The 17,165-nt window shown below is 35.7% G+C and overlaps 1 protein-coding gene across 2 annotated transcripts in view; it reads left to right on the top strand.

Annotated features, from left to right (window-relative positions):
• LOC147077682 (uncharacterized) overlaps positions 1-12,371 on the top strand; it is a 50,583-nt gene extending 38,212 nt beyond the window's left edge. The window contains exons 5-14 of one of the 2 annotated variants that reach the window (XM_085960669.1): positions 51-231; positions 1,560-1,833; positions 2,139-2,365; positions 3,206-3,343; positions 3,640-3,768; positions 6,167-6,337; positions 7,063-7,638; positions 9,565-9,637; positions 9,838-9,980; positions 11,371-12,371. In XM_085960669.1, coding sequence (XP_085816795.1) covers positions 51-231; positions 1,560-1,833; positions 2,139-2,365; positions 3,206-3,343; positions 3,640-3,768; positions 6,167-6,337; positions 7,063-7,638; positions 9,565-9,637; positions 9,838-9,980; positions 11,371-11,869 — 2,411 coding nt within the window. In that variant the 3' untranslated portion in view covers positions 11,870-12,371. The remainder of the gene's footprint in view (positions 1-50; positions 232-1,559; positions 1,834-2,138; positions 2,366-3,205; positions 3,344-3,639; positions 3,769-6,166; positions 6,338-7,062; positions 7,639-9,564; positions 9,638-9,837; positions 9,981-11,370) is intronic. The other variant, XM_085960670.1, reaches the window with a different exon arrangement.
• Positions 12,372-17,165: the final 4,794 nt, after the last annotated feature.

The raw sequence follows: 17,165 nt of genomic DNA, 5'->3' as shown, positions 1-17,165 counted from the left end.
TGTTATAATTATTTTATTTCCCAGTAAGTATAATTTTCTTGACCTTCCAGATAATGTGTGCTATCCGGAGAAACGCATGGGGCGGGAGTGTCAAGAGTGGGAGACACCGACGCCGCTGCACCCCGCGTCAGCTGCCAGATCGCATTACAATTCGGGAACCTTCTCGGGGAACTCGTCCTCGGGAACTTCGGGCTCTAAGGGTCAGGTCAAATCCGACCCTGAGCACTCTAGGTAAATAACAATTTTTTAAATGCTACTATAAATTGAGGATCTTAAAACCTAATCATATTAAATTGTAGACATATGCAATGTTTGAGACTTTCACGGTTGTTTTTTTATCGTAATAAATTTTTGGGTATCCATCCTGTGTACTTCCTTCTTTCCTCAACGTTTCGGGCTCGTTGCAGAGGCCAGTATCTAAAGATGATATGACTCGTATAGTATCAAAAGTAGATCTCTGCGTTATTCATCATTTCGAGAAAATGACGAAAAACGTTTTGTTGGGTTTTTTAGTGTTATAATAGCATGAAATATGTTTCTACATTTAGAAATCAGAAATTCAATTCAAATTCAACAGTTCTACTTTTGTTTCCAAAGTATTGAACAGTTCTAATTCTGATACCAAGCCCTATTTTCCATTACAATTTTATACCACACAGATATGATTTTGATTCGAATATTATATTGCTAGTCGTACATTATGGTCAGAAGAATAATTTGGCATACTTAGTTAAATTTCAATATATTTGCGACAGTTCTATACGACTCATATGTGTTCTGATGAAGTGTAGTGTAGGTGTATGAATGCAAACGTCGCTCTAAGAATGCCAAAAGGAATCTGATTAGCTAAGAGCAAACGTTGCTCAGAGTAATGTGTCAATCGTTACGACCAGAGATACCGGATCGAATCGAATACTGGATTTTGCTGACATTGTCGGAAGCCATGACGTTTTTAACCGTAACTTTTATAATATTTTCAAGGTTTCTATGGATTTCGATGGCCTCCTTCACCAATCTTGCGAAATATTCTTTACTCCTACCCAGTATCTTGGTTTCAAAGTCAAATTTGTGTCATATGACATATCACACAATACGACTTCTATAGACGTTGTGTCCGAAAATATGTTTTAAAGTGAGAAGTCAGATCTTTTACAATCACATTTTACTGGTGTATATTGCTGTGATATTATGCAATAAGCGTATTGTCATGGCCAAATCCACGAATGGAGGTTGTATTAACAGATTTTTTTTAGAGAAATAGACTACTTGCTCAACCTATTCTGGGTCCAAGCACACATTGAAAAACATCATGTGAAATTCGAACCCAGGACCCATGACATTACAAGCTGATGCGGTAACCGCTCGGCCATTGTGGGGTCATACCAATATCAATCTGTTGCAGCACGATAAACCATAATTAACGTGTTTGCATTACTTTAAATGTTATATTATGTATTATTTTTATATATCTATGTTGTTTGTAAATACAAGCTTGTGATTTTTTACAGGTTTCTTTGAACCATTGCAATCGATTCTAACGTATTTCTTTTCTTTTCTAGGGCTTCTACAGTAGGACTCGCATTTCCACCACAAGGATTGAATCGCCCCTCCAGTTCAGGAGATAACAGAATATTCTTCCCGGATTCGTTTGTGGTGCCAAAGGCATCCAGATCTGACCCAGCGAATGTGTTCTCCAACGAGGGCACCCCATACACTACAAATGTCACTGCAAGCCCTTACTCCAGTCCTGACGGGGTTGACCAGGCCCGGAGGATGCTGTCTATCGTCGGTGCTTATGATGGAAATGATGATTATGGGATTATTGACCCAAAGGTTTGTCTGTTCATAGCGTTATGATTTTTTAGTGTTTGTCAATCAACATCCACTTTTAAAAGTTACTAGCGGCTTGTTGAGACGATGACCCCAGTCTAGGCATACTATCTTGGCCTTGCTCGCTCGCTTGGTAGATGTGGTTAACTATGTACCTAAATGTTGCGAGAAAGACAGAAATATGTTTTGTCGCATGCGGCTAGACATATTTCCATTTCAAGTTCAATACCCGCAAAGAAATTTCACTTAAATATATTATATCATTAATTAATCATTGAGCACTGCGACATGTTCGTCCCACTTTTCAGGTGGAGTATTATGCGGAATTGATGGAAGACTACAGCACGATCAGCCCCCCGGCAGAGTACGCCCTGACGGAGCGCTCCAACTACCGCTATGTGCGATCCAATTCCCACTCGCACACCATCACCACGGCTAGCGGACCCCACACCGAGAACCATGTCGCCAATATCAATAGTCACAAGTCCCTGCCTGATCTCCACAAGCAGGGTGAACACTTCACTGAGGATGGAAGGTACTATTAAGAATTTGAAACATTTTAAATTCATCATGATATTTGAGGGACTTGAAAGACTAACGGACCATACTCAAATGCTCGTACAAATTGAAAAAGGGATGCGAATATTATAATTTTTGAGCCAACATACATTCGCTGTCCATTTATTAACTTAACTGTAATAAAATATTTTCATCTTTTCTTCTTTCGACCATGTCCGATCCTAATATGATCATATGGGCCTCCACAGAGTGGAGGTTTGTATTAACAGATTTCGTTTTTACGAGATGATTGATGATGATTGATGTCAGCCACTTGCTCAACCTATTAGGTCCATACTCTGACTCATACACAAATTGAAAAACAATATGTGTACGTGCCAGATCCATGATTCGAACCTGGGACCCACGACGCAAAATATTTTACGCAGTGTAATACCTATATCATCGTGTTATATAAAAGAATGTTTTTAAAAGAAATGCTATTAAACATCTTTGTAAAAGATCTTTGATAGACTAATACTGGCCTAAGTATCCAACTGCTTCACAGATCTATTTTATAATTTAATCATATGGACTTTAATATGTGTCAACCAGGCAGAGGGGTTACATGACATTCTATACAATGTTTATAGGGTTCTTATAGTATATATCAATTAGGGCACTAATAAGCAATTCTTTAATAAAAAAAAGACCGTAATGTGAATTGTAATTCGTTGCAATGAATGCGTGAATGCAATGCAATGCCTTGATATAAGAAATTTAATAACCTCAGACCTCTGCTTTATTTCCGTCAGATCAAGAAATTATTAGTGAAGAATTTGTGATATGAAAAGAACTAAATTGTTATTGTTCACAGGCGTTTATCAGGTGCTAGTGGCATTGGAAGCCATTACCTGTGCGAGGGCGGGAGATATTCGGGAGCCGCGTCACGTCCTCCTCCTGACCAGGCCGTCAGATCCAGTGAAGCTCTTAGTTCCTACTCCAAAGGCACCAGGTACACTAATAATAATATGAATTTTATTTTTTCACTTTGATTTTTCTAACGGCGTAATTACACCAGCAGACACACATTTTCATTTTGTCGTAAGTGCCCTTTTAAAAGAAATAATAAATACATTTTTGAATTCAGAGTTTATATGAAATATATGTCATAAAGAAAAATTGTACGTAAAATGTAAGTGACGCATCTTGGCTGGCTTTGTAGTCGGAAATATATTTATAATTTTACACAAAATCCACTGACATTACATAATATTGAGATTTTTAATTTAATATTGTCTTATTCGACAGTGGCAGATCAAACCGCTCTTCGGTGTTTTCAAGCAAGGCCAGCGATGGCCACTCCAGGCGGTCGATATCCTGCCACAACAGCGCGCAGACTGGCCGTGGTTCTGCCGACGAGACATATTATTACAACAGGTTAGTGCCCAATTATTCAGCTATCTTTGTGACAATAGAAACTGATAATTTCTGACATTTTATCCTTTTCAAAACTTTGATACAATACTATTTTGATTTTTGGTATAACGATCATTCCATTCAATCAAAATAATCATATTAAGTATACAGAGAATGGACAAGACTCAACATAATGTGAACCAAAGAGTGTACTATTTATATAGGGAGTAATATGAGTTTTTCGTATTATGACACCAGCGAGGCTATTCTAACATATCACTTAATATTTACAAAGAGCTACATCTGATAAATATATCACATTTATCACTTTATGTATTCAGGCAGTTAATTATTACAATAAGTTAACCGTCTGAACTGTCAAAAAGTGCTATCTATTTTAACAGCCCCTCTCTTGGCTGTGTTAATTTTAGAGCAAGATAGAGTAGTCAATTTTACATATTGAGGATTGAGATGCAAGATCCGACTGTTTTGAAGAATAATTATGTCACTGTAGCCTCCTTAATTTATAGTTCCCCGAGAGCTGTCAAATATAGAGTGTCTAGTAGCAGCTATTAATAACATAATATTTATTTTACACCATGCTGCAATCGCAACGATATGACTAATAAACTTGAAGGTTATGTTGATATGTTTGACGTTTCAATACAAGTTCTTTGGGTTCGGGTGTATCCGCCAGCACGAACATACCCGAATTTGACTAACATGTCTACCAACCTAAATTTTTTCCATATTACGAATTTACTAATTATTGTGGATAACTACCGATAGCCGTGGATAACCACCTTGTGTATGGAATGCCTTCCGTGTCAATTTGGACTAATGAAAATAACAGAAACGTGCTAACTGTTAAGAATAGCTGCGTTGATAGTGATTCCACATTTTTTTTTGTCATTCGCTCAACCCATCGAGTTAACCCATGTTTTTGAACACATTGAAAAAAAATGTTATTTTTGCCAGATACATGATCTGCGCACCATGGCTTCAGAGACCTGCCACTAATCTACCCTGATTAAATGCGAAATGACTTGCCGCCAATTTAATCAATGTCCTGTACTACAAGATAAAAATAAATATTAAATATTAGCTTCACCTTCATATTTAAAAACTCTTATTTGCATTGAAGTATGTTTTGTTTTGCAAATGCCTTTTGTAATATGTATCTAGATAGTGACTATCAACTAAGGGCCGTATGTATGAGATTCCCAAATTCTTTATAAGCTATTTAACCGATTTTCCATCGAATAGCTTATAACACTGTTTGTGACGTAAGCGATCTGACGTCACGCGCCATTAAAAATGGCTGCCTCAGCTGTCACTTTCAAATGTCATTTTAATTTTGCATTCATTGCAACAAACGTTTGGTTGAGGCCTTTGTTCGTTTTGTAGATTCTGTAAAACATTTGCGAACTTTAAAAACAGTTCCTAGTCGTGCTGTTTACAAAATACGTATAATTTTGATCCCTAGTCTATAATCTAGATAGTAGGTAACTGATAAAATGCCTCGTACCTATTTTGCTTGCAATATTTCTCATGGAGACATAAGATGGACTTACGTAAGATTACGATAAAATATCTCCTCTAAACCACCGCAAAAATATGTACCTACTGCTGTATCTGGCATTAAAATATACAATTGGAAGCATTCTGCGTTCTTCAAAATATTATGGTACCTACCTACCTAGTTAATTATTGTAAGATAACTGTAATAAACAAGGTACAACTCTCAAATACACTGGAAACATCAATAGTGTCATACGGTGATTGGTATAAATGATAATATTATACAGAGATCATTACATAATTGTCTAAATCATTTGCATTTTCTGTCATTTATTCTTATTCTGTTTTGACATGTCAAATAATTGAAGTGAAGTTAGTCATAATAATATTCAGTATTGCCACCAAATGTATTCAGTGTTGCCACCAAATGGAAAAGTTTACTGGCAATACAACCGTTCGTACAGTAGAATAATTATAAAATGCATGTGATAAAATAGCTGATAAATTATTTAAAGTTCATAATAATTATTCATGTATAATTATTAAATTTATATGGTACCGTTCGCACACTTTCAGACACATTTACAATTTCAAAATTTTGAATTATTTATCGGGGAATGAAATTTTATAATACGAACACCATGACACATGAGATGTCACATTCGTGACGTCACTTAACAGCTAATTACGTTTGTACTCATGCATACAAACGTGCAGTATATAGCCTATAAGGTTTTTGGGAATCTCATGCATACGACAGTAAATTACATGGAGAAAGTTGACGAGATGTAGTTAAGTCAAAGTTGTATGTGAGGCCGCTTACTGTTACATAATTAACACATTAAATGAGGTTTTCTTTTTCCGTTTTAACCTATTACAAAATATGTTTTTCTTTCAGGTCGGGGTCTAGCTATGCTCGCGACTCTGGTGGGTCTAGCGGTCACTGCAGTGCTCCCGGGTTGGGCCCTCCCAGCGTGAGAGGACCGCCCGTTGGCGCGGCATTACCCGTGCCGCAGCAGAGGCGGGACAGCGGCTCTTCCACGCAACATTCTAGCGCCAGATCACACAGGCAAGTTTTGTGCTAATTGTATTATTGTATGTTATATATTATTTTAAGGGGAATTTAACCAAATTTTAGCCAAAGTAAATGACTTGAAAAAAGAGTTATGGAATTTAATAGTTTACTCTAATGTTAAAAATAAATGGGCAGGACACAAATCCAGTCATGCAGTGGTACCCAATAAGTTTTATAAGGATTGATCAACTAAATATCTGTAAGGCTCTGGAGGCCGTTCGATCATCAGAATAGTTGAGCTCTGCGGAAGTACATGTCAATATAATACACATCGGTTCTGAGAGACCTTCTTCCATCAGTGGAGCGATCTACGCTGATATGTCAGTAGTAAGAAGTTCTTTAGGTTGAAATTAATTGATGGAAGGACAACCCGTGAAATATGAAAAGTTTCTGACATAATATTATCTTCAAATTATAAACAATGTTCACAATGCTGACGTTGACACGTTAGCAGAATAGGTCAAATACATGATCATTTACATACAATATGCGTATACCTACAGATACGTTAGCAGAATATGACAACAATGGTGTAAAGACATGAATGTGTTATTGCTATGTGGGTAGGTAGAGTTAATTTTTCAACTACTTCCATGTCTGTATTTATCTGAAAGAATGAAATTTGTATGCGCAGACCCAGATGTCTATGAGCAGGGTCAAATAAGACACTATGAAATAATTTTTGTAAACAATTAAAAAATACTCTCTTTTAACAACAGATACGCATCGTCATACTACGACGGCTATCCGCCGGACGCTTCCCTGATGACTGACAATGAAAGACAGCAGCGCCTTGAATACAGGGTCAGTGCCCCTCTCCAGTTCCAAGACGGCGCCGCCCCAATCCAACAATCGGCGATGATGCAACACCAGTCAGTCGCCAGTCAGCAGCCGCAGTCCATAATACAAATATCTCAACCGATGAACCAGCAGACACAGGCCATGATCCAGCAATCACAGCTGATCAGCCAGCAGTCCATGAGCATCACGCAGCAGCCCATGATGCAGCAGTCGCAGAGTAGCATGATGCAACAGTCATCACAGAACATGATACAGTCGCAACAGCTGCTGTCGTTGAATGCCACTGTCTCCATATCCAACGTGGCCCTGTGCGGCGCTTGTGTCGTGGGCACGGGGACCTCCAACGCAACGGGTTCAATTCAAACTCAACAGAGGTCTCGTGGAGAAAGTTTGGTCGGGATACACTTCCAAGCTAGCATTCCGCCTGTGCAGTTCCAGGACGCACGGCCTTACGGGTACAATGATATGGGGGATGGATTCTACGGGTCAGTACCGTACGTGTATAATACAGATTTCAGTTATTTTATTTTTTAGATATTTCTCATATATTTTAATTACACACCGTGACATCTATCTGATCTCAATGTAGTCTGGATTATTACAAGCATAATTAACGAGATAAAAATGTATCGACAGCGGTGACACACTACTGTTGGGTTCGGCGGCTAGGTCACGTGTTTTTTTTTTTTAATTATCATTTTAGTGGCTGAGTAACAGAATGTTCACTTCTGAAGCCATGGGTCACAGATTCGATTCCTGGAATTTCACATGTTGTTTCCTCAATTTCAAGTTGAGTAAATCAACCAATGACATTAATATGGACTAAGCATCTGGAAAGAAAAATGACACACACTTTTTTGTCCGGTCTGCCGAATGGCAAAATCTGTTCTAACGCCATTACAATAAAGGTGATATTGCTATAAATTCCCGATGCTTTTTGTCGGTCTGCTGAATGGTTCGGTTCGAACGGGTTCGCTCAAATGAACATTGACACTAGAAACACTGTTCTAACGCCATTACAATAATGGTGATATTGCTATAAATTTCCGATGCGTGATATCGCATAATGGAAATTGCGTGACATCTACCTATACATGTGCAAATATCGCTGTGTGCGAATTTACTTGCTAGCTACTGTATTGAGTGCGTTGTCCATTAATAATGTCATTGAAATCAACAATAACTATTTCTTGGAAAAAATCAGTTCAGCTCTTGGATATAGCAAAAACCCACATCGGATTGTAGAAGCAATGATGATGAGCTTGGGTGTTTGTAATTTTCTCTTGTGCCTGTTCCTACCTCCATCATATAGAGGTCTATCGAATCTTCCGGGTCACTTAACCTATGTGCGTTGGGTCTCAATACTCACTAGTCGGGACTGACCTGTGCAGATTCCTTAAACTCCACAACAACATTGATTATTTACAGAAGAAAATACCTCTGTATTTCGAGGTGTATAAATAATAATATAATAAAATAAAAATACTGGCTTGCAATTAATTCCTCTTCTTAGTCCATGTCTGCTCCTTAGGTGGAACATATAAACAGCACTCATTGCCTTCAAGAATCCCCATCGCGTTTTCCAACTCATGCCAGTATCCAGTAGCTCTTCTATATAATATGTACACCCCATGAATGGTATTTAGCGGATACTTGAATCCAGTTATCTTGAAGAAATGTCACGCCAGACTTTATTGAGATTACCGTAGACCGGGGTCGTTTTTAAATGTGACGAGAGGTTGCATGACCTACTACAATTTTAATAGGTGCCATGACTCACCACCACAAAGTAAAGCAGCACCGTCAGGATCATTGAAACAAACGTCTTATGATTCAGACTAAGTAAAACTTGGAGTCCCAGACATTCCACATTGAGTACAATACAGTAAAACCTCGTTAGTAAGAACACTGATAATTCAAAATTCGCCGTAATTGGAAATTTTCCCAAAAAAAAAAGTCCCTTGAATACTATTTTCATATAAAAATCGTAATAAAGTACACTATTTCATGAGCCAATCATTGAAAATTGTGACAGACTTTTCTTAAAACATCAAAAATTACATATTTTATGAAGTTAATAAAAATAATCCTGACCTGATCCTTTTGACCTATTTCGGTAGGCAGATCTATGATCGGAAACGAAATTAATGAAAATCAAAAAAAAAATTTTCAAAATTTTAATATTTTTCCCCATACATTTCGTAATTCGTAATTGGAATCTTTTTTTCGATTTTCGGTCCCATCGAATTCGTATTAACGAGGTTTTACTGTATAACCCAGCTATTCCTAACTTACAAATAGTAAATAGTCGAAACGTCGTTTAATGAATTACCCACTAATTATGACTTAACGCCATATTCGTGAATACTGGTGGCAGTTTTATGGCTGTATGTATTAATATGTTGTGTACAATTCCTCAGACGCCGTGAGTCCGGCACGCGGGAGAGCCGTCACATTATGACACATCGACCCGCCTCCTCTGGATATAATCAGGTACTATGACATTCCACACATTTAATCAATTATGTATTGAGTAAAAAATATTATAAAGCATTTTTAATGACAGTAAGGTATATACCTTTTCTTTCCATTCGCAATAACTAGGCAAGCCATTCTATAGGTCGCTATCGCGTACTTACAATGTGGTGCATTTCAAGTTATCGGCGATTTGAAAATTGTAATATTACTTTCAGTCGATGCAGAATTACGGTCGCGAACGGGAAAAGGATGAGGTGGAAGGAAGCCCTCCGGGTTTGGGAAATTTCAAACGGCAGCGCTGCCTTCGTTACAAGCAGAGACGGCCGATACTGCGATCGAAATCAGATATATCTGACAGGTGAGATAATAATATTATGTGCTTGTATTTGCTATATTAATTACATGCACTGTGTATTGTATTAGCAATGCTTGACTGTCAATATGAACGAACGTCACCCAGTGGTGTTCGAAATATAAACATCTACAATGACCAGCTTAAAAGCAAGAGTGCTGTTTAAAAGTTAAAAAATAATAATTCACGCTATCAAGGTAAGAAACATAACAATCAGTACAGTTTGTACCAAGTGTCATTATGATGCCCTATTTTCTCATATGAATCAACATTTAACGGAGACCCACATAAAAGGAGACACAAATGTTTTTTTTGTCAACACGCGTATTATACATTTAATTAAAAGACAGGCCTTACAAAACATTGTATAATTCTTATGTCATACGAGTTTTGCTACAGTCAATCCTATTCAGCTGAGTGAGAGTGCGCCTTCATAAAGTAAAAGAGCTATACCTAGATAGGCAGCCAAGTATACCGAACCATCATTGTTTAGCATATTTAGATAATCACAAAAAGTTGCACACAACAGTGTGCCGCTATTTTTCAATGCAACGACATATCAAATATTTTTATATGCCTATCTATCCAAATCAAGAGTTGTAATCACAGAACAGATAATAAATATAATTCCGATAGGCTATATTCAATACACTACATTTTGATGCAGGGTTTTGAATGTGTGAGTGTCCTACAAAATGAAACACGCATTATGCACGTGTAATAGTGTGTGTAATACACCAATATTAAATGAGCGTCGATGCATAAACCGAGAGCAGCTGTCAGTATTCGACGTATGGCATATTTTTCATATCGTCGCCGTAGATGTCAAGGGAGCCAACCCACAAATTTGGCGAAAATGAGTAAAGTACACAAAAGCATTTTAAAATCATCAAAGATGCAGTGGTCAATGGATTTAAGCCACAAAACTCTTTTGACTACATTTTTTGTACATTTCAATATTCAGTGGTCAAGAGATATAACACACATAACTTCTAAGATACTATTTTTTTAGTTATTTGTATAAAATAATAAAAAGATAACCACAAAGTATATTCTATGTTGAAAGTTTCACTATTATATCTTTAAAGACAAAAAAGTTCAATAAAAAAATGTTACTTTTTTTGTCACACGAAATCTTGGAGTGCCTGTTTCTCAGCAGTTTATCCAGGATTATTTCTTACTCGAGATCGGTTACCTGCTATGCACTCCCTATCCGTTAGGTATTTCGGTTCCCATTATTTCTGAGTTCCCTGGTTGTAATACAAATAGTTCAATGTGACTTTCTCTAGTTATAGTTCAAATTGCTCTTTGGGTTAACACTTGTTATGTGTAACTATCCAGATGAGTCAACTTATTACCTGAGCTCTCAAACAGTCTATTATTCACTTCTTTTTAGATACTGGCGCAATGATCCAATGGAATCGGGCGGCCCTCAGAATCCATTGTCAGGCACTCCGCCCAGCAGCACGACCACCACGGACGACGACTCCTCCAACAACTTCCTGCAGTCGCAGCTCAACCGCTTCTTCAACCAGCTGGGACTCGACGACGCCGCCTACAACGAGATCATCTTGAACCCCATCAAAAAACCAAAGCCCGCCACCAAATCGCCGCTCGCCAACACCGAGCCGACCAAAAGAAACTCGCCGCAGTCCGGCAAGGACATCATGATACTTACCACGCAGGAAGACGTGGACTCGGGCGACAGTCTAGCGTTTTCCGACATCAGCGTCGCCGATTCGAATCTGATCGTTCTGGGTAATGATTACACGGTGCAAGGGGCCGCTCCCAAAGATCCCCGACTCTACAGGTCTTGCGAGCCTCCTAGTATTGTCGAGCGTAACGCCAGGATTATTAAATGGCTGTGCAACTGTCGTAAACTGCAGGCCGTTTAAGTTTTTGTTTTTGACATGTCAGGCGAATGAATCATTTATGCCAGTGCTTCCTAATTTTGTAATCGCCTCGTGAGTGAAATTTATAGCATACTTTTTACGAAGCCGTATCTACTGTTAAGTTCTGAAAGTTTTACATATCGTCGATGCTGATTTTGCAAATATTTATAAAAAATCATTACTTGTTATCAAACTTATAGTTCAATAAAAAACATTACGCGACGCGAATGTGACATCTAAAGATACAGTGTGAATACCTAATAATTAATATTTTACGTATTACAATCTTATAATGTCCCTGTACTGCTAAAAGAGAGTACCTAAGTCACAAAATGTCATTTTCGAGAAAACTGAAATTAAAATTTTTAAATTAACTCAAATTATATGCGCTATAAAAAGCAGATACATAAAATAATTACTTTATTAAATATGATAGATACGGACAAAAAATATTAAATTGAAATGTACGGAATATAATTTTTTTGAAGAAATGAGTGTAGCAGATAAACAAACAAGTGGAAAACAATCTAATGAGAAAAGACTATAACTTAATTTCAATCAAATCTGATATAAAATAATACCCCATTTACACGTGCATGGATTTACTGCTGAAAGTACATATCGATGGCACAGTTCCATAGTGCTACAACTAGGAAATAGTAGTAGAGTAATGGCTGATCAAAGTTTTGACTCACCTAAACTGAATTGTAGAAAAGTGACAAAAACATCAGCCCTACGAGGACAACTAGTAATTTTTGTGAGTTGTAATTTTGTGGAACTGAAGAGGATCGATATACGAATATAATGGCTAACATAACCCAAAACTTGTCGTACTATGGACTGAGCCATCGATATTATCGTGCAAATTGTAAGAATGCATACATGAATCTAAAAATTTCAGAAGCTTCTGAATTTTCATGCGACAATTGGATCGTGCAATATCTGCGCTTGCGCAGTAGAACGATAGTAGTGAACCTGCCGGTAAAAAAATGAACTACACCACGCTGAGACTCATTTTGAGGTTAATCGATTTGAACGACCTGTCAAATAGTGCCATAAAATGACAACATCGCGTCTCACTTACTGTTGAAGAATGTGATTGGCGAGACAGTTAGCACTTTTACGTGTAAACAGTTATTATCGCGATAGTTTAAAATACACACTATTGGTGCAAGTTAATCTATGCACGTATACAGGTTATTTACTTCATTTGATGTTTGGACATTTCATCTGCTAGTGTACAATTTTTCAAGTATCCGAGTAGTGACATGTAGGTAATGTGCCTATTTTAGGGAACATGTAAACGTTTGGTGATCTTCAGCGTGTTGCCACTTGTGCTTTTTACACAGTACACATGCAAAGTAACTTCAACATATGTAATAATTATAAATAGAGGATTATCAATGTATTGTTTCTCGATCTGTCGTTTTCCTGCATGAATTGTTCATTTGGTCTGATCCTAAATAAATGCTCATACAAAATTACCTAAAAGTTTTCCCGCATTAATTGTTTTTAAATTTTTAAATTTTATATAGTTTTCCATATTTCTCTGGATTGCTGGACTGTGCGGATACAAAAACAATGAACACTCTAAATAAATCACTTCTCCTCCCCCTTGCAAATTCAACTGTCACTGACTCCTCATATCATCAACCGCAGTCGTCCCCAGATGTCCGTGCTGTAAACAGTGTTTTGATTGATATCTTATGCTCTTGTAGAGTCAAACGGCATCCACTCTACTCCATTACAATAGATCAGTAATCCACTGTTAATCAAAATGAAATTAGATGATTAGGTACATTTATACAGACATCAATGTATTTGTTGTGTGCAAGACAATGGATTTGTTTGAATGTGTCCTAAAAGTGCATAAGTTCCCTTGTTTGATGTGCAATGCTTTGCCCAGTGAAATGCTTTACCACACCACCACCAACCGCCAATTTTAACAGATTCGTTATTGTCTTCAGATAATTTATGATGTGGGTGTGATGAGTCATTTCATCACGTTCCACTTGCCCGCCAAAGCTGATGATTGCCGGACGTTTATCTGTTTCCAAAAATAACCAAAGTGCTATCAATAAATTCACTTTGAAGAACTCCGTAATTCAAAATATTTTACTGTAGTGAAAACTGAGTGAAGTATGGACATGTTTATTATAATAATATTATATACATAGGATTCTCAAAAATATATTGGCAGATTTTTATGAATAACTTAATTTTATCAAAATGATGACTAACGTTTACCAGTACAGGGACATGTCAGGATGATTAAACTCAATTCACTTAACATAAAAAACAGATACGTATTCAATGTTTTTTTTTCATGTCAGATAAGAAACGCTGGCCTATGCAATATTTTGTAGCAAAAAGGTGTGATGCATAGTGTATATTTTTATTATTTTGCTAAGAAACGCACTAAGTAAATAAAATGCTGTTTATATTTGCCACTATTACCGCTTATCCGATGACCTGTTATCAACTGGACTTGTCTTATTAACATGTTCATGAATAATATTGGACTCTAATTAGTTATAAAACAATCAATTAGATAATTTATTGGATGTTGTAGAAATTAATAATTTGTTTAAAAGTTGCCAGTCATGCTAGATGAAATAATTTGTAATGTATCGCCGCATTTATAAATGTAACAGCTTTACAGGCAACCGTAACCTTGTGTTTACTCGATTATCTACACTGCAAGAATCTCAAAAGAAAGTCTCAATTATAATGTACCACACATATTATTATCGTTTTGATCTGAAAAGCAATGACTGTCACCAATCAAACTTTGATAATTATAATTCAACTTTTTGATAACCTAAGCAGTATTATTTTTTAAGTACCTTCTTGTATATTTCGATATTTTTTTTTATTTTAAATTAATGCAAACTGTATCAACCCTTTCCCTTATATAGTATCTATTATATAATATATATGTGTTTGAATTTTGTTTTTCCACTTTTATTCCTGGATTGACAAAATTTATTTCAAATGAAAAAATATATATCTGAATACAAAATTTTTATAGTGCTTACATAGTTTCATAGTACATCTTATAGTGCCACATAGTTTAATAACAATCAGGACCGGTTTCGTTTATTAGTTTACAATGTCCTTCTGGTGTTTCTCAAAATCACAACATGCTAGACAGATTTTATCAGAAAGCGATTTTTTTTATTCGGGATTACAAGATTATAGTACTATTGGCATATTGTACATACTTATTATCGTCGTACATGGTATACGGACCAGAATTACGGTACAAATACTATAATAACAATACAATTGATAACACTGTGTGAATCATTGATAAGTCAAATATTTGTTATGAAGCAAATGTTGAATCTCGTACCACACTTTGGGAAATTATGTCTATGGTGAGAAAATTGTTCCTGAACGTTATTAAATTACACGATTGGAAACTACATACTTACACATATATATATTCAGTTTTATTTTATTTTCGTTATTAATTTATATGTATTTTTTTACAAAGACTAAATACCCTTCACGAAATCTCAATGTAATTGTTTTTTCAAAAAGACCAAGCCAAATTAATCTAATTCTATTTAAAAATCACATATTATATAATGTGTTGTATTTTTACATTTTATTGTATACTATTAAAAATTTAACAAACTGCCAATTATTTTGTTTCTCGTGTGTTTGATTTGATTTGAAGATTTATGATATTGATGTTAAAATTTTGAAGTTTAATCCGTTTAAAAGAAAATTGTTTTTTACTTAGTTATTTATTAAAAGAATGTTATTAATATTGTAATCTTAATTGGTCGTTGATAGTTACTGATTTTTAATAATTATTGTCTTTTAAAATCCATATTGAGAAGTTATTTATCGTTCAATGAATAACAAAGTCTTCATAGATATCTAATAGGTAATTAAAATACACAAGCTTATCAAAATAAATAACCACAGACAAAATGAATCTCTAGCATTACGTAATATTGTATTTATATTAAATATCCTTCATTTAATGTTATTGTGTTGTCTAAAACCGCATTTAGACCAAGCGGGGGAATGTTTGTTCTTCCCCCACTCCAGCGGTATTATTATGCTCGCTCAACAAAAGGCGTTTACGTCGAGAGAATTTCGCTGGAGTGGGGGAAGAACAAACATTCACTCCCTTGGCCCTAAATGCGGCGTTAAAGTAATGAGTCATATTCTTGCCAATGCCACTAAATTATTTGATAATGGTAAAAATTTATAAAAATCGAATTTAATCAAAGAAATATGTACCACTAATCTGTGATCAATTCAATAATACCTATATTATTCTTATATGTTTTTATTTCTTTTTAATTATTAAATAACCAAATATGTATCTTTTTAATTTTTTAGTTCACCAAATTGAATCTTTTCACCAATATTTTGTGTGTATTTTTTTTCTCCAATTTACTTTTTGTTATTTTGTTTACCATTCAATGAATCTCTATACTAAAAATGCACAAAGTATAATTAATTTTAGTGTAAAACCGCTTTATATTTTTTTTTTAAATACAATTTTAAAAATACTGTGTTTATATTGCTGGAAATATTCACGGTTAGTTGTTATTGTCTTTGGATTTTAGGCTGTTACTGTGTATTCTTCCTGTTTATTTCCTCATTGTTTTGGACTCGTAGAGTGAAAAGATAAGCCATCGAAATACACTGAAACCCTGGCAATATTAATAAGAATGACATTCTACGTTTTAAAACAATATCTTGCAGCTCTCAGCAAAATCCATAGTCTGATCTGGCATCAAATTATTACAGTAAACTATTGCTCTTTCTACTCTGACAACATTGGCTGTCAACTAAACTAAATAATTGTCAACACACTTGTCACTTGCAATTTACTACATTATTTCTTAAGAATGATCATTGCAACAGAATCTGAAACTTCGACTAAAGAAGGAGGAAGAACACTAATTGTTGTCATCCAATAAACCAAATACAATAATACTGTGTTTATTTGGTGTCTGTTTTTACAGAAATTATTTTTTTCTTTTTGTTTTTTTACAAAATGTATTTCCTTTAAATTATTTTCAACAATTTCAGTGGGGTATTCTTTCCTAAATTATATAAATTATGAACATTAAAACAATTTTACAATAATATCTCGTTTACACGTGCGTGAATTTACTGCTGACAGTATGTGGAATGTGTAACAAAAAAATGGACGTGTAAACACGTATTATCGTGCAAGTTGCAAAATTGCATGCACGGATCAGAAAAGTTCAGAAGCTTCTGAATTTTCACGCGTCAATTGGACTGTGTGATATCTGCGCCTGCGCAG

The sequence above is a fragment of the Rhyacophila brunnea genome, unplaced genomic scaffold, assembly GCF_057557595.1.
Source record: "Rhyacophila brunnea isolate RB1 unplaced genomic scaffold, BYU_Rbru_1.0 scaffold_12, whole genome shotgun sequence".
NCBI lineage: Eukaryota > Metazoa > Arthropoda > Insecta > Trichoptera > Rhyacophilidae > Rhyacophila > Rhyacophila brunnea.
The sequence above is the reverse complement of the archived record's forward strand: the minus strand, read 5'-3'. Positions and strand labels throughout refer to the sequence as shown.